Source organism: Episyrphus balteatus, chromosome 2 (assembly GCF_945859705.1).
Source record: "Episyrphus balteatus chromosome 2, idEpiBalt1.1, whole genome shotgun sequence".
Classification (NCBI taxonomy): Eukaryota; Metazoa; Arthropoda; class Insecta; order Diptera; family Syrphidae; genus Episyrphus; species Episyrphus balteatus.
The window spans coordinates 113,611,465-113,633,928 of record NC_079135.1 but is presented as its reverse complement, the minus strand read 5'-3'; the positions used below and the strand labels follow the sequence as shown (position 1 = coordinate 113,633,928).

Below are 22,464 nucleotides of genomic sequence, written 5' to 3'. Positions count from 1 at the left end.
ACGTGCAAAATTACAAAAAACCAACACTGTAATGTCGAGATTGTTCTGTGTTCCAAATCTTATTACCCCTAAGCGAAGTTAATCATTTTAGAAGTTCTGGTTTTGCTAATTATTCTAGGGTAACCCCGGACAGGAATTATATCATCAAAGTTATGCAAAAGTTGGTGTTATGTTTGCATCGGTGCCAAATTTCCATGAATTCTATACCGAATTGGATGGTTCAGATCAAGGATTAGAATGTTTGAGACTTTTAAATGAAATCATTGCTGATTTTGATGAGGTAAACGATTTCCGTAATATTTTCAAAGTTTAAGATGATATTTAATTTTTTAAATATATGTAGTTGCTGAAAGAAGATCGCTTCCAAGGTATTGATAAGATCAAGACAGTCGGTAGCACTTATATGGCAGCCGTTGGTTTATTACCTGGTAAGTTCCTAGAAATTCATTACTCTAAGACTTAGATTCTAACAAAAGTCCTTTTCTTCTAGAATTCAAAATGAATCCAACAGATCCAAACTCGATTCGAAGGCATATGACCGCCTTGGTGGAGTACGTGAAGGCGATGAGATTGGCACTGCAGGAAATCAATAGCCATTCATATAATAACTTTATGTTAAAGATTGGTAAGTTTAAGACCTTTCATCTCACAACTTAAAGATTTTAAGTTAATTTTTGGTACAGGTAAAATATGTAGAACATAAAATAATAAACAAAAAAAAAATTTTTACCCTCATGAAACTTGGCAAAAAGTTCGCTTTTGGGATAAGAACCATGAGTCTTTTTATTTTTGATTTCGAATACAAATTGAATGTTTATACCTTAGTTCTTAGGAGTTTTACGCGAATCATTGTTTTCAATCGAAAAAAACACCCTTTTAACCATGATATTCTTATAGACGCTTCGGATTCTTGTTTCCAATGTCAAAAGTTACTTAATTGCTGACTTTCAGGAGGGTACCACTACTATTAATGAGTTTTTCCAATAAACCCAACCCACATTTTCTCTACACCTAAAAAATATTCCCTTTCACATGAAATAAATGTATAGACTTATTTTATTCGTAATTCCCATGACGAAGACAACATTTTTATTAAATAACGCAAGTGTACTTTTTATACCATTGATTTTATTAGACTTATCGTGGATTTTCCAAAAACTTTTCGACCAATTTTTATTGGGGTACCATTTTGGTCCCAGTTTTTGTGATACTAATTCTGATTTTCATCGTTTTTTTATAGACTTTTTTGATCCCAAAAGCATACTTTTTGCCAAGTTTCATGAACGTAACAAATTCTTTTTTTTAAATGCCTATTTTACCTGTACTATTAAAAAAGTATTTAACTTTGAGCTCAAAACTATAAAAAGTTTAGCTTTTTGTTAATAAAATTGTATCTTTTTTCATATTCATATTCAATAAATCTTTAAATTTTCATTAAAAAGGTTTAAATATTGGACCGGTTGTTGCTGGTGTAATTGGTGCTAGAAAACCACAGTATGATATTTGGGGCAATACCGTGAATGTCGCCAGTCGCATGGATTCAACAGGAATTCCTGGTTACACACAAGTTACCCAGGAAGTTGTTGACAGTTTGCAAGGATCACATTTTGAATTCAGGTTTGAACTTCTTGAAAAAAAAAATATGCATTCAAACAAATCTCATTTCATTTTTATATTCCAGATGTCGTGGTCAAATAAATGTCAAAGGTAAAGGTGACATGGTAACATATTTCTTATGGGACTATGCCAACAACAATGGTGAAGTACGCAATGCAATGCTCTCGAATCGCACAATTCCAAGCAATAACTTCTCATCACAACAACAACAACAGCAGCAACAACATCAACAACAGCAGCAACAACAACAACAATCACAAACAACCACATCACAATCAATTCAGGCGATTGCGCCACAACCAACTCAAACAACGACCCCCATGCAAATGCATGCACATCCAACCGAATACTATCAAAAGCAATCACAATTCAATGATAGCAACTATCACATCAACATGAATAGTGATGCATACAACATCAAAAAGGATAACTATGGCTTCAATAACATAGATGCCCCCAACATGTGTATTAAGCAACAACATTCGCCACAACCATCGCAAACGCAGCAGCAGTTGCAGCAACCATTGATGCAACAGTTCCAATTGGACGAACAACAACACGTTCAGTTGCAACAACAATTGCTAGCGCATCGCTATCAAAAGTATCATAAACAAGCAAATTTCATTGCGAACGGTGGGCTGCCGAATATCAGAGAAAATGGTCATAATAATGGAGCAAATGGAATGAATGGTAGTAACTATAATAATGGCAGAGATCATCAATATCAGCCGCAACACCAACAACAACATCACAATAATTACCATCATATGCAACCGCAGCAGCAACAACAACCCCAATTGATTAGGGCACAATTGCAACAGCCAATGGTTATGATGCGTGAAACTTTCAATATTATTGAGAATCCTAGTTTAAGTGGCAACACTAATCGTGATAATTATAATATTCGTGAAAACTATGGTCATCTGGAGAACTATAATAATATGGTTAAACGGGAGCATGTGAATGGTAGATATCATAATAATAATTACAGTAGCTGCAGGGAGAGTGAACCATTATTGCATGCCGCTCCTGTGGCTAAGGTAGGTGTGGGTGTGGATTAATATACATATATGTCTTGGGGGAAAGAATGTGTTGTAAATTAAATGTTTTTGTTTTACATTCTTATCATTTTTCCTATGGTTTTGGTTTTGTTTTATGCCCGGTAGTGAAAATTTCATACTTCATTCTTCGTCTTCATGGAAAACCTCGTTTGTGAATTTTCTTCAATTAACACAGTTACTACATCTCTTTTGTTTGCCATTCAATTCAAGTTTATTTGAAGAACTTTCATCTATCACCGAACAAACGGTTTCAAAGGCATTCAGAATGTATAAAGAGTTTTTAAAAAAATTTAATTTTTCGTTTTTCCGTCCATTAAAACAAATAATTGAAATAAATATTAACTCATAAAGTACACACTTAAAAAATGTTCACTATGGCGTATACGTACTTTTTTTGCGACATAGTTCAGTGTAAAATACAACGATAGTGTCTATATATATGTATAGTGTTTAAAATAATAAATAACCGTGCCAGAAATCAGATTTACAAGGTTTGATTTTGTTTATTTAATAGGGCTTTCCTTAATTCTGTTCTATGTAGTAAAATAAAACATAGTGTACAATTTTTTTACATTCCGTCAATTGTTAGGAATTTCTGCCGGCTAATTAGTTTAAGCTAATAGTATGATGCCCATTAAATTCGAAAGTTTTGATTTTAGTACGAACCCTACTGCTAAGTGAACATACGTGTATAATTATGAATGATACTTTTTTGGAAGTTTCGTTAAGATTTTTATAATCAAACTAGCTAACCCCCACCCGCTTCGCTGAGTGCACATTTAAAAAAAAAATAGAACCTGTTTGAAAATAAATTAAAACCGAAAAAAAACTGGTTTATTGTAATGAACATTAACAAATTTATTGTAATTTAAGCAGTTATTGGACATTTTTAATGGAATAATGGCACTTGATTCTGAAGGCCGAATTACACTTCAAAACAATTTATAAGTGTATTTCCAAGTATTAAAACAAATTACAAAAATCATGTTTGGCTGAGTGAACGTGCAATAATGGCTGGTACAAATAAAAATGTTTCTGAAATCAATGCACAATTTTAAACGATATAAATGCACAATTTTTTGCCTACAAATCGGTTGACCCTATGACAAAAATGAATGCAATGTATCAAATTACCAAACGGAGTTTTTGAATTCATTGGGTATACCAGGACTGCCTCAACACCATTTAGAGCGGAAAGAAGTAGCGCCCATTATTATGCCTCGGAACATACAGCCACCTAAACTTTGCAATGTACAAAGAAGAAGTTAATGGCAAATCTAATTGAAGCTACCATTTTTTGTGAAAAACTCAAAGGCGAAGATGTGTTGATTCGTCAAGGTCCAATGATTCTGTCAGATTTCCCATTTGAATTCAAGCGTCTTCAAAAAAAATTGGTATGCCATTTTGTAGAAATCATTCATTAACATCTAAAACCAAAATTTCAAAAAAATCCAATGTCCCGTTTTCGAAAATTTGATTATTCAAAAAAAAAAAAATTTCAAAATTTTTTTAAAAATCTAAAAATAATTTTTTTTGAAAATTTTATTTTTGGCTTATATTAAAATTATATAAATGCTTTTTTAGAAAAAGTTTGGTCTAAATCGAATAAGTAGTTTCGGAGTAAATTGGATTTAAAAATAAACGGTTCTATGGCAGGTACCGTTAATAATGATTTTCAAAATAAAATTTTTTTATTGAAAGATAGACCTTTTTGTAAAACTTTTATTTGAATTTTTTTGACAAAATCGTTGGAGCCGTTTTGGAGATATTTCAATTTTACTAAAATCGGTATATGACAAGTACCGTTTTTTTGGCCCAAAAAAATTAATTCCCAAAACCCCTCTGAAGAGTCGCCAAATAACACCAAGTTTGACATAAATCGGTTCATCCGTTTAGGCTGTAGCTTCGTTTACAGACAGACGGACTTCCGGGACCCAATTTTTTTGTTGGCATTCTCTATCATCGTAATGTCAGGGGGAAAAATGTTATCTCAACTTTTTTTTTTGTACGAATGCAAAACTTGATATACATATAGTACCTATATCGCAAGTAAAAATAAAATTTTTTGGTGCATGCTGTCGAAATGTCTTAAATTTTTTTTGTCCTATTTACCTGCGCGTGAATTCCATAGGAAACGTCTTTTGGAGCTTTTCCCTTTTTGTACGTTATTTTGTATCAGAAAGTATGAATTCTTTGACTTTTTTAAGACTATAAACAATAATAATTATTATTTTGAAAGCCTGTCTTAATATATTTTTTTTACAAATTAAGATTAGTTAAACTTTTTAATAAGCTAGAGTGTTTCTTCACTCGTACAAATTGACAGCTATGTGAAGATGGGAGAAAAGGTATTATTTTTTTTTTGATACAAATCTACATATTAATACCTTTCAAACAAAACAAAAATTACCAAAATCGGACCAGCCAAACGCGAGTTTATCGGCCACACACACTTAACGAACTCTTTTTTATATATAAGAAGATATTCTTACAACTTTTAAATTACATACATACATATTTAGTTTCCACAATATTACTATAGAAAACATTTGTTTCAGTATTCAAAGTTCTAATATTATTAGTCAATAACTACATATAGTCATTTCTAGCCATTCATTTGATGTTTTTATTATTTCAACTTCGTTTGACTCATTTTTAAGTAAAGAGCAAATAGTAGTACAGTTAACTTGCTGAAAAAATTTATTATAAGAACTTCTTAGTTCTAAAGTAGCACTCTGGTACTGCCTCTTGCTAGGAATTCAAAAGTCTCGGATACTATTATTGTCATGAAAAAGTGCATCTCTACAACGCCGTTAGGAGGGTAATTTATTTCCATTACATTCTTGCAAATTAATAATTACACGCACACTAGAAAGGTTAATAATAATTGTAAGTCACTAGGCCTTGATTCTTCGTGGGGTGCCGCATTTATGACATGTGCCACAAAATATAATCTAGACAGAGTAGAGTCTATGAAATTAACTTGGGTGTTTTTTTTTTTAAGAAAAGATGAAACTCAGAAAAAGTACAAAAAAATGGGACTAAAATGATACCCCAATGAAAATTGGCAGTCCATAAAAATATTTTAGATGAAAAGATGTTTTTTTTTTGTTTAGAAATAAGGAAAAGCCGATATGGTATAAATGGTGGTATTACGAGTTTTATTAAAATTGTTGTCTTTACTATGGGAATAATATTTGAGAAAGAAACCTATAATAAAAAGGCTCCACAAAAAAATTTTAGATAAAGGGTGATTTTTTTTTTTTTAAGACGGAGTTAATTCTTTAACAAGTCCCAAAAAGCAAAGGTTTGCGTAGTACGTCTTAGACCTTAAATACAACTCCAACTTGAAGTGGCAAAAAAAAAGGTTAATGAAAATGAGAACAACTATGTACTTGTACATTACTCCTCTGTATTCCTAAATAGTAAAATCCATTCATATCAAACTCTAAAAATTGAAAACAAAAAATAAGAAATAAGAATCTCCAAACTTATGGCGTTTTCGATTGGCAGTCCGGAAGCGTCCGGAATCATTCTGAAAGCGTTTTATTCGTACAAAACTGACAGTTTTGTGTGAATAAAATTTTTTCAGAATGATTCCGGACGCTTCCGGACTGCCAATCGAAAACGCCATTATTAAAAATTCACATATGTAGTTATTGACATTTTATTGATGTTTGGCAATATTTCGTTCGACAATAAAGGTCGAAAGCTTACCGCTTACTATATTAATTTGGTATAATTACAAACAAATATCCATTTAAAAAGACGTAACCACTGTTCTTTGGCCATTGGCCTCAAGAACTTCATATCATAATTTGTTTACATTTAAGAAAATGGTCGTATTTTTTCACTTTACTAATAGCAATTTTAAACTTGTTGACTTTTTGAAACAAGCCAAAAATTTAAGCTTAACCAAAACCATTGAATCATTAAATAAAAAGACTGAACAAGCATGCATTCATACCTCAATTTATTTTTGTAATTCATATTCATTTCATTTTTTATTTTGTAAATACTTATAATTTTAAATGTTGTGCTAAGCATTATCTCTTGCATGTTTTCTCATTTCCCTTTCTCGATGTCGTGTTGTATGCTAAAAAAAAAATATTTTCAATAAATCTAAAGATAATGCCACTACAACAACAACAGAATCCACCACCTAAATACGACCCGCCTCGCTATACATGTCCAAATACTGGACTTCAATTACAACAACTCCAACAACATCAACAACAACAACAACAGCAGCATCAACAAATACAGCAACAACAACAACATGCTCCACCTCTTCCAGTTACACCAACGCCAAAACCTACAGTAACATCAAGTCTGAAGAATAACACACCACTCCTGCGCACCTACATGAAACCATTGCCAAAGTTACCCTGCGATCTAGAAGACAACCGCGAAATGTCCTCAACAGATGATCTAAGTTCGCGACCGCATTCGCCCAGTATGAGTTCCTCTGACGAAAGTTATTCCAAAACAACCGAAGGTGAAGGTGATGACGATTCACCTCGAATAACCGCCGCCAATCATCATGTCAATAGAAATCTAAATCCTCTGCAATGGCTGTATCCGTGTGACATACAAGTCGATCCGACATCACCTATTGTCGATATGTCGAATTTGAAAGATTTCGAAGTTAGTTCCACCACCGAAAGCCAAGGACAAACTACGACAACTCAAAATAAAGGCGATTCATGTAATAGTTTTGAATATCAAGACCGAATGGGTGGCGCCAATAATTCAAAACAACAACTACAACAAACATCTGCGTCTAATACGAAATCACCTTTCGAACGTGAACTCCAAAGACTCTTAAATGAATCTTCATCACGAGGTCATTACTCAAATGGTCCAATTAATGGTGGCAATGGTCATGGAGGAGGATCAAGTAATGGTGGAAATGGTGGTGGTAATCAACAGAATCAACATCAAAATAGTCGTAACAACCTAGAATTAAGTTACTCAAGTAGCAATATTAAATTAGGATCATCGGTAAATAATAATAAGAACAAATACGACATGGAATCGCCGCCACCGTTATCCGAGAAAGGTTCAAAAATACCAATAAGTACAAGTTTTATGATTGCAAAGCATCCGGTTGGCTTGGAAGCTATCAAAGAAATCACAAGAAATAAAAATCCATCGGAATCAAGTCAGATGTAAGTTTTAATATCTTGATAAGAGTTTATATTTTGAAAATAACGTTTTTTATTTGAAATAGGCAAACCTCCGACACAGAATCTTGTGAAATTCTACATGACAGTCGATGTGGAAGCAACCAAAAGAATCTACAAATGCTTGATTTGGCCACAAGATCAAATCAAAACCTAAACCATGCCAAAGATCACAACCATCGACTACGTCGACCAAGATCCAGTGAATGTGAGAATAGTCGCAATAGTTTGGACCTTATGAACGGTGATCGTGATGATACCGAAGACAATTTAGCCGATGAAGAATTCGAAGATGACGAAGCTGGTCGTGATGTCAGGAAAAAGTCAAGTATAACATCGAGACAGGAGACAATTAGCAGCGGTGCTGGAGTAATTGGTGTTGATCATGAATATACGGATGTTGTGTCATCTGCGAGAGATCGCAGCGACAATCGAATGCGAGAAATAAATGTGATAAACGATGAACTGAAATATGGTGCGGGTCATCATAATAATCATCATCAATCGATGGACTCGAATCCGGTTGAAAGTCAGTCGGAATGGTCCGATGACGATTGTCGTGAAGAAGCAACGGGTATGATTTTGTCTTTTAATTCAAAAATAGCATTAAATTACTTAAAATTTATAATATAGGTGGCGCTGAATCAACAGGTTACATCACCGATGAACCTGGTCTTGAAAACATCTCCCTCCTAAATGAAGCTGGTCTTACAGACGCCGAAGGTGCACTTTCAGATGTGAATTCACTTTACAATGCGCCCGATGTTGATGATACTTCAATATCGAGTCGTGCCAGCTCTCGTCTACTCAGCTTAGATTCACTAAGTGGATTATATGACTGCGAATTGGATTCAAAGCACGAGATGGCCATTGTGAATGTGTCACATAAAATAACGAGTAAATTTGGACCGCAAAGTTAATTTCTTTTTCTTCATTTTTCATTAATTTAATTTTTTTTTTTAATTTCCTTAAACTATTTTTACCAGTTTAAGTTTACAAAACGATTTTGTATTTTTACTATAGAATTTTAAGCAAAACAAAAAATATTAAGAAACTCATCTATAATTTAGTTTAAGATATTTTCGCGAAATCGCATCCAAATAAGATGATGATGATAAACTATAATTATGCATGTTAATAGGAATTTTAAATTCCATTTTTGCGAAATATTCGTTATTATTATGTATTTTTGAAAAAAAAAATTATGTCTTCATCAGCAGCTTCAAGTTTAAAACAAAAAAACTTTTATATTAAATATAATGTTAGTCTATCTATAATAATTTTACTTCTAAAGTTTTAAATTTTGTTTTTTACTAACGCTAAGCGTTAAGTTTTACAAGAATTTTCATCAAAGAGAATAGAAGTACTATAAGGAATTTTGTTATTTTTGTTGGTCTTTCAGAAAAATATTAGTTTTGTGTATAACTTGAGCTCTTTAGGTGAAGGATATAAATAGTTGTTCTCGTTTTCACTTTGGTCAACTTCTGAGCCGAAGCTCAATAGTTTTATTGTTGAACAAGATTGATCGGAATCTCCAACAAAAAATTGTTGCTCCCCTTAACTTATCTCAGACCTTTTTCTCCTTGAATAAAAAGTTTTGTCACCGATAGTTATATGCCTTAAAATACAAAATCTGACAATTTAAAATTTTCTGAAAACTTTTAAATGATATTTCTTAAAACATTTTTAAACTTGTATTTTTTTTTTTAAATTAAAAGACATTTGGAACAATTTTTTTACTGACAGATCTGAAAAATTCAGGCTTATTGTTTGTTCCGTGTGAACAAGATTCACCAGAAAAAAAATTGTTCAAAAATACTCCTTTTAGCACTACATTTTTGAGACGAAGCACAAAAAGGTTTAGCGGGAAACTCAAATTTCATTCGGATGAAACTTGCAAACTCACAGTAGGCGTTAGCTTATTGCTTAGCTTAAAGTAAAATGAAACCACAACCGTGGTGTGAAGCCAAGCTCCTTGAAAATTTGTTCAATGTAGAAAAATTTCTTCTCACTATTAATGTATTAAAAGTAAACAATAATAATGTATCAATAGTTTAGAATTTGGTGAAGTTCATACAAAAAAATTGTAACAAAAATCATTGAAAATTAAGTCGCGAGAGTAAAAAGTGTATTAGATCAATGCAAGTTTTATCTCACTCTTGTTAAACTTATTTTTGTTCTTCACCAAAATTTAAGTGAGAAAAGAGCTGTCGATTACGTCGAATATTACCTGAAAAAAAGTTAAAAATACTCAAAATACGGGGAGTTTTACAAACGTGAACAACTTTTCCCCTGAAACTCACAACTAACTTATTAAGTTAATTTCACAATGTCGACTGATTAAAAGTTATTCCTCGGGTTCAAAATGAAGAATATGAACTTAAGTTCAGATTATTTAAAGGTTCTGATTCTTTCTTTGATAGCTGACTTATCAGAAACTTTGCTTGTCTTGAAGTATTGGGCTGTCTTGTCTAGACTCAGGTAAAACCTGAGAATGGGCACGTTCAAACAGTTAACAAAGCTATCGGATAGCTTTTTGTTGTTGTAAACAATGTTAAAAATTAGCAAAGAAACTAACCATTTTTGGTATACCTCAGGTATCCGAGTGATCAGCTGATAAACATTTGCCTATTTTTTATTTTGATTTCTCTTTGCGCGATTATTCAGCTTGAAAATAAAATAAATTTGCAAGAATTAAAGTTAAATCGATTGTGCAAGTACTATGCAACAATAAAAAAAAAGGAATTTGCTCATATGAAACGAATTTAACGAAATTGATTATAGCACTTCTCATTCAATTATGTGAAAATAAACATTGTTTAACAATATTTTTAAGTATGAAAACAAAATGTGCTTAAAACTACGCTTAGAATTAAAAAAAAGCAAAGCATTTTATATTATCAAATAATAATTTAAGATTTTTATGTTTTGCTATGCATCATTATGCAGATTACATGCTAAAATATGATTTATTTGTTATACAAAAAAAAAAATAATAGTTATATACAAATCTGTACTAAAATCAATGTAAATGAACTACCTTAGATAAAAAAAAAAATAAAATGTGAAAATTAAAATGATATTACTATGGAAACAGATATAATACAAACAAAAAAAGAATACCATTTAGCACAACATAAGTATTAAGTTATAAAAAATGGTACTAAATATATTTAATATATATTTTCTCTTTACAAACAGTCAAAATAGAATATAGTAATTAAAACTCTATATAGAAAACAAAACAAAAAATAAACACCCATATCGTGTAAATAAAAAACAACAAATTCAATCAATTAAAAAAGAAAAAAACTACATAATTGTGTACTAATTTTTAAAATTAAATTTTATTTAAGAAAAAGAAAACTATAACAACATTTAAGCCATTTAAAATTGAAAACAAAAATTAGTTTTCTCTTTTTTTTTAATTAATTTTAAAGATTTTTAGGTGCCTGACTTTGAATAGAAAACAAAATATCACCCTCATATTCACACTTCATCATCAATCACTCAATGAATTAAATTTAAAAAAAATATAAATGTAATGTACTATATATATTATACAGCATTGTAAACATTTAGGTGATTATTGCCAAACACACCACACAAACACACACTCAAAAACATTATATAAATGCATACACAGATACACACAAACACAATCAAATTCAATTATGGGAAAAAATCAGTGCTAAAAATTTGCATTATTAAATTATAGAAACAAAATTAATTATGATTATATATATAATTACGTATTACATTAAATGTATTTATTAAGAGATATTGTAATTTTAGATACTTAAAAAAAACTCTCTTAAATTCATAGTTTTCGAATGGACATAAAAATTAAGTATATGTGTTTCTAGTTATATCATTGTATATTTGGCGAAGAAAAAGAATATAAGAGACGATGAAAGAAATACAAAGTAAAAACAAAAAACTAAATAAAAGAAATTAAGAAAAAAAAAAAAACAAACAAACCATTGAGGAAAACGGAAAGAATGATTTACAAAAATGAAAAATAAAACATTAAATATAAACAAATTGAGGTCTTATTATTTTATCAACTTAATATTTTTAACATTGGTTCTAAATACATTTATTTAAATGATTCTTAGATTTTTATAACTAAAACGAAAAAAAAATTTTTTTGTTATCTTGCCAATAAAAATAGATATCAACATTATTTAAACGCAATTACAAAGGATATCTAAATTTTTTTTTAAATCATCAAAAAATAAGAACATTTTTCTTACAATATACCAAATAATCACCTCTTAAATTTTCCTTCCTTCTTTGGCAGTAGAATGGAAATAAATTCCTATTCATATTTGACATATGTTTATACTTTGTGAGAAAGTATGGAACACTTTTACTAATGATCTGGTTCATCTATCTATCTATGTGGCTGTAAACTTGAGAAGTCCGCAATAACCTGCACTTTATTTAAGTTTTAACTGACACAAAGGTTAAATGGTTCCATTATTTGCTTAGCAAAAAAACATTCACAAACAATAAAATTTCAACAAAAAAAAAATACACATACGCCACAGAGATTGTCAAAGTTTTAACTATAGTAAGGAAAAGATGATCATTTAACTAAATGAGGAAACGTTTTGGAAAATTTGCAAAACTGTTATCATTTGGCCCTACTCAACAAGCTACAAAAATTAATCGTTTGATTTCAACGATTATCGTTAATCTTTCAACTGCCATTTCCCTATCGTTTGACTTTCGGTTTTGTTAAGCTGTAATAATATTATTACGTCTGCCGTTAAAATGCATTCAAGCCTCAAAAAAATATTTGTTTCGGTTTAGTTAGACCAAACGGCTTTCTCGTTTTACATAATCGCTCTATGTCGTGACTATGGTTTCCTTCATTATCGTTTACTTGCTGCTCGTTTTGTATTACGTATGTACGACTGGGTCGCAAGTAGGGGTACTTGCTTGCAAACGCACAGACAAATGTATGGCACGACGAAAACCGCTTTTTTTTATTTCTCCATCGTCGTAATGTTGGTTCTGATAAAAACCTCGAAATCAATACTTGCCCTATAGAGAAAGTGAAAATATTATTTATATAACCTCCACCCCACGGGCTTTAAAACACAACCCATTTTAAATACGCAATTATTTTGTATTCTTACAATTTTGTTTTAATTCAAGTACAAATTCATCCATTTAAAGATCCACACAAGAAGGATGACCTTATTATTATGTAGTTGAATAAAAACTAGCATTTATTTTAAGTTAATAGACTCAGATCTATTTTTCATGAAACAGGGCTAGGATTTTTGTTCCAACACTAGAAGACAGCGATTCGCATCTATCTTACTAGAATTTGTTTTTACATAACAACCAACACAAAAATATATCCAGCGTTTATTAAAATTGTTTTCTACTTTCTTTTCCTTTACATTTTTGTATGTTTATGAAGATTTACTATTAAGAGTACCTATCTTGGTTTGTTGATGGATGTTTGTAAAGTAGACCATTGATTCAAGTGGTGAATCCATGGAAATCCTAAAAAAAAATTTTACTCAAAATGATAAGCTAGACGAATTTAAAATTCAGACAGAATAATTTAATCACATGATGTCCTTTTATAATGTCACAATCAAAAATTTAATATAAATTATTCAAGCAAATTATCCTGACAAATGCAATCACAGCCTATTTTGTAAAATGATTGCAATCACTTAGATAATGGAACACAATTTCATAATTCTTAGTTCAAACGAATCATAGCAATGGATAGGACTAAAAATTTAAGTTTATTTTGGAGTATTTTAATACACTTCGTCATTGTTAGCGGGAAGGATATCAATTTAGGTAAAATAGTAGGACTACTAAAATATAAAAGTATTGTTAATCATTACGTGGTATTTTAGTTTTCCTTGTGGAACCAGTACAAAATGACATAGTCAGTGATATATCTGCTACCATACAAGATGTCGAGCAATTTCACTATGGCAAAAAACTAAAGGACAACGTTTTAGTTGTTACAGGAGATACCAAAAATGATATCGAAAATCGTATGCTCGATTTTTTAAACTTATACATTAACTACTGTATTTATTTATTAATTTGTATTTTAGTTTGCAACATTTTATCCGAAAATGTTGCCTTTGTAATTGACTTCAGCTATCAGCCATGGATGGAAAGCTCTGAATTCATGAACAGTATTCCCTACATTCGTGTTGATTTAATTATTTCACCATTTTTGAAGATTTTTGCAAATTTTCTTAAAGAAAAGTCAGCTAATGATGTTGCTTTAATATTCGAAAATGAACAAGATACTGAAGAAGCTCTTTATCGTATCGTCCAAGGATATCCATTTCGAGTGGTTCTGGTCAATTCTGCAGAGAATGATTTTATAAAACGTTTGGAAAATCTACGACCAACTCCTTCATATTTTGCTATTTTTTCGAAAACAGCGAATATGAATTTGATTTTTGAAAATGTAAAATAATCTTAAACGTTTTCAGAAAGTGATGAAAAAGTTTATTGTTTTTTTCACAGATTCAAAAAGCAAAAATATTTTCACGACCTAAAGAATGGCATTTTATATTCTTGGACTCTGAAGAAAATAATTTCAAGTACAATGAGCAAGTTGAGAATTCAACGAAGTTTAGTATTAATGCAAAAGAATTATGTGAGGCATTGGAAATGCAAGAAAACTACTGTGCATCAGAATTGAAGGTAAGTGAAAGAGAATATTTTTTATGGAAAATACTTGTTAAAAAAAATACTTGCTAAAAAACACCTAACAGCTTAATTTCGAAGAAATTCAATTACTCGTTTACGAAAAATTGATTTTTCAGAAACAAAAAAAAAACGGTTTTAAAAAATCCAGAAAATACTTTTTTAATTTTTTTTAACTATTTTGGCTTACATTTTACATAAAAAAATTCATTCAATTTTTTTTTTTTTTAATCTATTTCCAAACTAATTTTCTAAAAAAAAGTAGTTTCAGAAACGATTTCCATGGACTTTCACATTATGTATAAAAAAAAAAAACAAAAAATGTAGTGATAAAAAATGGTTATTACGGCCATATTATTCACTATTTTAAAAAATACATCTGGATGTAAAATTGTCAAAGTTAAAAAATAATTTAAAATGACTATTTTTTTCTCTGTGTGATAGTGAATATAATGGATTTGAATTTATTTTTGACATTTCAATTTCTTTACATCCAGATGTATTTTTTAAACTAGTGAATAATATGACCGTTTAGCGTTTATTTGGCTTAATCCAAAGAACTTTTAGGAATTTATTTCAACACTAAAAATCTCGGAACCTGCCGTTTTGGCATTTTTTTTTTCCAAAAATTGATATTTTTAATTTTATAGAAGCTTGGTTTTTCTTCCAATTTTTTTTGTCCAAATTTTGCATTTGAATCAAACTAAGTCAAAGTGATTTTTTTTTATTAATAAAAAATATTTGAAATCGGTTAAGTAAGATGAAGTTCAAAATACAAAAAAATTATTCTATGTGAGTTAAAAAAAATTTTCTGGAAAAAACCGTTTCAAATATTTTTCGATAAAATTAAATTAAAAATCTCTTCACTTTGGCTTAGTATTATAGTTCAAAAGCAAAATTTGGAAAAATTGTTATTTTGGATTTAAGAAAAATACAATATTTCAATTTTTTGGAAAATGGTCAGTGGATATTTTAGAAACTACATTTATGGATGAATACATGTATGGAAAAAAATTTTGTTTTTTTTTCAGATACAAAAAGCTATCCTTTTGGAAATAATGAAAAGCATTCAAAAGTTTTCAGAAGCCACAGATATGAAAGAAATTGAAAAATTTTCCTGCTACAAGTCAATACCCTATCTAACTGATTTTGACTTTAAACCTCAGCTCAAATTATCCAAGTTTTTGACACTTGAAAATAACCTTCTTTCTTATGACCTTAATATGTCGATTAACACTTTTTCAAATGATCCTGAAACAAAGACAAACGTAGCTATCTGGCAAGCTGGAGAACTTAAGAAAATTAATGCAACTATAAGTTCGGCAAAACGATTTTTTCGCATTGGAACTGCTGAGGTTTGTTCTCTTGAAGTGCTCTTAAATATTTTTAAATACTTTTTTGTAGTCCTTACCATGGAGCTATTATAAAACAGACGATAAAACTGGAGAACTCTTATTTGATGAAAATGGCAAACCAGTATGGGAAGGATATTGTATTGATTTCATTGAAATTCTTTCAAAATATATGAATTTTGAATATGAACTTGTTCCACCAAGGAGTGGTTTGTTTGGAAACAGGCTACCCAACGGAAGTTGGGATGGAGTTGTTGGAGATTTGGTTACTGGAGATACTGATTTTGCTGTTGCTGCATTAAAAATGACTTCTGAACGTGAAGAAGTTATCGATTATATAGCACCGTATTATGAACAAACAGGAATATCAATAGGTATCGTTTCTTTTAATTAGAAGAAAAGTTTTTAAATTCAAGCTTTCCTTTCAAATTCCAAAGTTATTCGTAAAGCAGTTCGACAAACGTCCTTATTCAAATTTATGACAGTCTTACGATTAGAGGTTTGGCTTAGTATTGTTGCTGCCTTGGTTGCGACTGCTATAATGATATGGTTACTGGATAAATATTCACCTTATAGCGCTAAGAACAATAAAGATGCCTACCCTTATCCTTGCAGGTTCATAAATAAAGACTTTTATCCTGTATGAATTTTAATCAATATCCTTTTAGAGAATTCACTTTGAAGGAGAGTTTTTGGTTTGCTTTGACTTCTTTTACACCACAAGGTGGTGGTGAGGCTCCTAAAGCTATTTCTGGACGCGTTTTAGTAGCAGCCTATTGGTTATTTGTTGTTCTGATGTTGGCAACATTTACAGCCAATTTAGCTGCTTTTCTAACAGTTGAGCGGATGCAAACCCCGGTTCAGTCTTTGGACCAACTTGCTCGACAATCGAGAATCAATTATACGGTTGTTGAAGGCTCTGATACGCATAGCTATTTCATAAACATGAAATACGCTGAGGACACCTTGTATCGGTTATGGAAAGAATTGTCTCTGAATGCAACCAGCGACCAAAGACGTTACAGGTTTTGAGTAATATTTAAACTTTGAAACATAAAAATGGTAAAAGTTTGTTTTGTTTTTCAGAATTTGGGACTATCCAATCAAAGAACAATACGGACATATTTTACTTGCAATCAACTCTTCGATTCCAGTAAAAGACGCTGCTGAGGGTTTTCGAAAAGTAAACGAGCATGAAAACGCAGATTTTGCCTTTATTCATGATTCAGCTGAGATAAAATATCAAATTACAAAAAATTGTAACCTAACTGAGGTCGGAGAGGTCTTTGCTGAGCAACCATATGCAATAGCTGTTCAACAAGGCAGTCATTTATCGGTTTCTATTCTTCCTTATAGGATTTCTTAAGGATTTCACTTATTTTAAAATTTTCTATATTTTTAGGATGAAATAAGTTATGCAATATTGGAATTACAAAGGGATCGTTATTTTGAAGGACTTTCAGCAAAATATTGGAATAATTCATTAAATAAAGAATGTTCCCGGTCGGAAGATGAAGAAGGCATAACTTTGGAAAGTTTGGGTGGTGTTTTTATAGCAACATTATTTGGTTTGGCTTTAGCTATGATAACTTTAGCAGCTGAAGTTGTTTATTATAAGAAAAAGAACAAAAATAATGGAGGAAGTGATAAGATTGGTGTGATTAAGGAAGTTAAGCCGATTAATTCAATTGCAGGATCAACACCACCACCAACTTTTGAGGTAGCTACATTTCGTGGGAGGAAGATACCGGATAGGATTACACTGGGAGATGAATTTAAACCTGTTATTAAGAGAAGAGAAAAGCTTGGAAATTTTGTTCCACAGTCAAAAGATTTTACACCAAAGTACTATGAGTAATTAATTTAAAGTGAAAACATATTTAATAGACTAAAGTATATGCACTAAAGAGATGCACTTTAAAATTAAATCATGCACACAAAATTAAAGGACGTTGTTAATAAAATCTGAAAAAAAAAATTTTTTCTGTTGTTATTTGGACACGAGTAGGTACTTACTTATGATAACTTGGGCGCCAAGAATTGATAACGTTTATTTGTAGATAGGGTTCAATACAATCATTTTTACTTGCGATAACAATCAAACATGATATTACGATGATAAAAAATGTGAACAAATTAAGTCTCGTCATCTTTCAGTCTATCAGAATGTCTGTTTGGTCTTTATAAGGATCCACTTTAAGCTTGGTATAAAGCTGTTTTTGGATACTGTATAGAGGGGTTTTTGGAATTATTTTTTTTGACCAAAAATAACGGTGCCTGTCATATACCAATTTTGGACTAGTTTAATTATCTCAAAAATGGCTCTTATTATTATTTTTATTAAAAAATTCAAGTAGGTACCTAATAGTTGTAAGACAAGGTCTATATCGTTAAATAAAGTTTTTTTTTCAACAATCGTTATTAACGGTATACCTCTCGTACCTATAGGAACGTTTTTTTAATTTCTAACTATTTCCCAAATAAATTGTTTAATTTTAGCGAATTTTTGTATGCAAAAGCATTTATATGAAATTAATATAAAACAAAAATAAAATTTTGAAAAAAATAGTTTTTGGATTAAAAAAAAATTGATTTTTTTTTTTGGAAAATCAAATTTTCCAAAACGTGACAATGAATTTTTTTTTTTGAAAATTTGGTTTTATGTGTTGATTGGTAGTTGCTACAAAATGGAATTCCAACTTTATTCTATAATTTTTTTTTTCATGAAATTTCTTACAAAAAAATTAGTTTTTTAAAAACCGTTCTAAAGATTTTGAAATTCTATTTCTAAATTGTATCTTAATAAAATAAGCTACATACTATTTTTGGAGCTCAATTTCATTTAAAAGAAGTTTTTTTCATTTGAAGAACAAATTTGATTTTATTTTAATTTTTTGTATTAATGTTCTGGTTGTGCGAGCCTCCCTCTTGGGTGGCAGCCGTTTAGACCAAAATAAAAAAAGAAAATTATTTGAAAAATGGTAGGTTGTTATCAATTTTCTAAAGCTATAATTTAATGAACCGACCGCTCTACAAAAAAACCGTTATCAATTCTAGGTGCCCAAGTTCATACTCTTTACGTTATTTGATTAACAAATCTAAAGAACATACATTACATATTATATCTCCTAGAGATATTGGCGCAAAATTTTAAACTATTTTGGGCCATTTTTTTTTTTTTCACTCGGAGTTGAACATAACTTGAGAATTTGTATCTTCAACTTCCGAATTCGGTTTTATTCACTTCAAGTTGACGTTTTCAACTTTCGATTTTAAACTCGAGAGTTGATCAACTTCCAGTTTTCTCAACTTTCCTAAAAAGTAGAAGTTTGCCGACCAAACTTGAGAGTTTGCTTCAGATTTTTTTAAAAATTATTCTGTAAAAATTTCGTTGGCAGTTATTGTTATTCCAATGCAAACAAAAATCGAAAAATTAAACACAGAATAAAATACAAATATGCTATGGATATGACAGATTCAAATTTTAATTTAAATAAATGACAGTTTTTGTTTCATATTTCTGGAGAGTTGAGAAAATAAAATTAGTCAATAAAAAGATATTATAACTTGCGTTTCAACTATCGAGTTAAAGTCAACTCTCAAGTTGGCAAACTCGAGAGTTTGCTTCAAGTTGAAAAAAATGGCCCTTCCCAACTAGCACAACAGCTTCTATAAATTGAGATCTCACAGGTACTACTTTTTATACAGCTTGTATTGAGCTTGCTTCAGAATTTAATTGCTTATAGAAGTTCGAACTTTTTTAACAACTTCTAATAAGTTGTTTAAATACTGTTAAAGAAACTTAAACGAAAAAAGTTTGTTTTCGGAAAAACCTGCTTAGTGAGTTTATAGAAGCTTTACAGAAATTACCAAGTTTAGTATTTGATTTTTGGTTTTGATATTGAATAATCTAGCTCGGACACTTTTTGGTTTTGACATTGAATAATTTAGCTCAGACATTTTTTTTTGACATTTCTGCTATTTGAACTGATTATTTTTGATCTCATTAATGAATATACTAGGATGGCCGAGTGGGTTGAGTGGCGGGCTGCCACCAAGTAGGTACGAAGTTCGATTCCTGGGTGTGGTAAAAAAATTATATACTTTTAAAATTATTATCAATAGATATACTTAAAACTAATGGAATAATATATATAATTTCAGGTCAAAAGATAAAATTAATGATTTAAAATAAAATAAAAACCAGTTAAAAAAGAATTCTTTTTTGTTTTTGTAGTTGTTTTTTAATTTCGATAAGACATGTATGAAAGAGTTATACAAGCTCATCCGAAGCTATCTGTCAAATCTCAAAGCTTCGGTAGAGCTTCGGTAAAGCTTCGTTTAAACTTCTTATAGAGGGTCAAACTTGTATAACGTTCTCCTTTTTCCATGCCCAACAACCTTACTAAAGTTTAAAAGAAGCTGAAATGTAGCTTTTGTAATACCTTAACCGAAGCTGAAATGTAAGTTGGGTTAGTATTTAACTAACATAATTTAAAATTATATATGGAGGTAAACAAAGGAATAAAAAAATAATAAAAATTATTTTTAATTTTTAGCGGAGCGATTGAATATAATTCAATTAAAAAGTTAAAATGACCTCAACTCTATATGCGTTTTGCCCAGATATGACAGTGGACTAATCAGATGCATTTCACCATAATTGCTTTTAAATAGCGCTCATGTAAACTGTATGTAAAACTAATTATATTTCCTAACATTACGTACATTTTAAAATTGAGAAAACTTTCAACTGTATCGCTATCTACCTACTCAAAGTCCTAGCATTACACATTTAGCAAAGTTAAAAACCTTTTAGTAGGGACATCTAGTTATGAGATTGTTTTAGTTAGATATATTTCCAATTTCTAACATTTTATTTCTCTCCCTGGTAAGAAATTTTTCTCCCGCCATCTACATTCTGAAACAACAACCATAACCGGCTAAATTTGTTTACAAGTGGCAGCTGTTTTTTTTATCTGTCATTTTAATTTCGTTTTGTCATTTGAAAAAGTACACAAAAATCTAAAACTCAAGTTGTAAAGATTTAAAACAAGTGGTTTCTCATCAAAATTTTCCAAAAAAAAATCTAAAATAAAATATGGACAGTCGCTTACAACGTTATGAAAAAATAGATTTTCTCGGTGAAGGGCAGGTAAATTTCTTAACAAACTTAAAAAAAAAAAACACTCAACTTTTAATACTTTATTTCTCTTTTTAAGTTTGCCACAGTTTACAAAGCACGAGATATCCACACCGACGATATCGTAGCCGTGAAAAAGATAAAAATCGGTAGTCGCGAGGAAGCCCAAGATGGCATTAATCGAACTGCCTTGCGTGAAATTAAACTCCTTCACGAATTGCAACATGAAAATGTCATCGGTTTAGTTGATGTCTTTGGACACAAATCAAATGTGTCTTTAGTTTTTGATTTTATGGACACAGATTTGGAAATAATCATAAAAGATCCAAAGATTGTCTTGACTCAAGGCAATATAAAAGCTTACATGATAATGACTCTGCAAGGTCTCGAATATTTGCACATGAATTGGATCTTGCATCGTGATTTGAAGCCAAACAATTTGCTAGTGAACTCGAAAGGAGTTTTAAAAATCGGTGATTTTGGGTTGGCAAAGTTCTTTGGGTCGCCAAGTCGAATTTACACTCATCAAGTTGTGACGCGGTGGTATCGAGCGCCGGAATTACTTTTCGGTGCTCGTCAATATGGGACGGGAATTGATATTTGGGCTGTGGGTTGTATTCTCGCCGAATTACTTCTCCGAGTTCCCTTTTTGCCGGGTGACAGTGATTTAGATCAATTGACAAAGATATTTCAAGCAATGGGCACTCCGAATGAAGAGAATTGGCCAAATGTTAAATTACTGCCTGATTTTATGCAGTTTAAAGTGTTCCCTGGAACACCTTTGCAGCATATATTTACTGCAGCTCCAGATGATTTAATTGAATTGGCCGAGAAATTGTTGGCATTGTGTCCATCGAATCGATGTACTTGTAGTGAAGCTTTGGATATGAAATATTTCTCTACTAAACCAGCACCAAGTTTGGGATCGAAGTTGCCATTGCCACAATCGAAAAAGGAAACAGTTGATGAGAAACCGAGTTTGAAGAGGAAATTGTTGGAGTCGATGGAAGGGGCGACACTTCCTAAGAAATTGCAGTTTTAAAAGTAAAATATTTATTACTTTTGTTCTATTTTTGAAGAAAATATATGTTTTTTTTGTTCTTTTGTATTAAAATGTATTTTTTTTTTTTTTTTTTGGTTTCGAAGGAAATTGAATTTTTCTATGTACCTATCTACTTAATTTTTTTATGATGTAATAAATGGTCTCTTGAAAGCCACACTTAAAATGGTACTTGTTAAGGATCAATTTATGGTCCAATTGAAGGTTCTAACAACTTATTCTCGTCTAAGCTTTTTCTAGCTAGGTCACTTAGTCCGAGTTTAGATAGTGTAGCGCCGAAGAATGTTTTTTTCTTCGCAAGTCATTTTTTTGCGTTTGGGAATTTTTTTTCAGTAAGGCA

General features: G+C 30.7%; 3 protein-coding genes across 4 annotated transcripts in view; all 3 read left to right on the top strand.

Moving 5' to 3' along the window:
• LOC129911138 (Ca(2+)/calmodulin-responsive adenylate cyclase) overlaps positions 1–10,860 on the top strand; it is a 116,848-nt gene extending 105,988 nt beyond the window's left edge. The window contains exons 15-22 of one of the 2 annotated variants that reach the window (XM_055988821.1): positions 134–280; positions 344–428; positions 491–625; positions 1,443–1,617; positions 1,682–2,657; positions 6,807–7,849; positions 7,912–8,438; positions 8,498–10,860. In XM_055988821.1, coding sequence (XP_055844796.1) covers positions 134–280; positions 344–428; positions 491–625; positions 1,443–1,617; positions 1,682–2,657; positions 6,807–7,849; positions 7,912–8,438; positions 8,498–8,784 — 3,375 coding nt within the window. In that variant the 3' untranslated portion in view covers positions 8,785–10,860. Of the gene's footprint in view, positions 1–118; positions 281–343; positions 429–490; positions 626–1,442; positions 1,618–1,681; positions 2,658–6,806; positions 7,850–7,911; positions 8,439–8,497 lie in introns of both variants that reach the window. The other variant, XM_055988819.1, reaches the window with a different exon arrangement.
• A 2,467-nt stretch (positions 10,861–13,327) lies between these two features.
• Positions 13,328–17,898, top strand: LOC129911137 (glutamate receptor ionotropic, kainate 3). Its single transcript, XM_055988818.1, has 10 exons — positions 13,328–13,696; positions 13,756–13,899; positions 13,963–14,327; positions 14,387–14,566; positions 15,601–15,924; positions 15,974–16,295; positions 16,359–16,536; positions 16,590–16,946; positions 17,008–17,257; positions 17,324–17,898. Exons 1-10 carry the CDS (start codon positions 13,615–13,617, stop codon positions 17,777–17,779), a joined length of 2,658 nt encoding a protein of 885 aa, XP_055844793.1. The 5' UTR covers positions 13,328–13,614; the 3' UTR covers positions 17,780–17,898.
• A 3,002-nt stretch (positions 17,899–20,900) lies between these two features.
• On the top strand, positions 20,901–22,178 carry LOC129911136 (cyclin-dependent kinase 7). Its single transcript, XM_055988817.1, has 2 exons — positions 20,901–21,076; positions 21,144–22,178. The coding sequence occupies exons 1-2, from the start codon at positions 21,023–21,025 to the stop codon at positions 22,104–22,106; spliced, it is 1,017 nt and encodes a 338-aa protein (XP_055844792.1). The 5' UTR covers positions 20,901–21,022; the 3' UTR covers positions 22,107–22,178.
• The last annotated feature ends 286 nt before the right edge of the window (positions 22,179–22,464 follow it).

What these genes read in the sequence shown, in the direction of transcription:
- LOC129911136 (XM_055988817.1), top strand. Translation starts at nt 21,023, where the DNA reads ATGGACAGTCGCTTACAACGTTATGAAAAAATAGATTTTCTCGGTGAA. An exon ending in ATTTTCTCGGTGAAGGGCAG is followed by an intron (nt 21,077 to 21,143) that starts GTAAATTTCTTA and finishes TCTCTTTTTAAG; the next exon opens with TTTGCCACAGTTTACAAAGC.
- LOC129911137 (XM_055988818.1), top strand. Translation starts at nt 13,615, where the DNA reads ATGGATAGGACTAAAAATTTAAGTTTATTTTGGAGTATTTTAATACAC. An exon ending in CGGGAAGGATATCAATTTAG is followed by an intron (nt 13,697 to 13,755) that starts GTAAAATAGTAG and finishes GTGGTATTTTAG; the next exon opens with TTTTCCTTGTGGAACCAGTA. An exon ending in AACAAGGCAGTCATTTATCG is followed by an intron (nt 17,258 to 17,323) that starts GTTTCTATTCTT and finishes CTATATTTTTAG; the next exon opens with GATGAAATAAGTTATGCAAT.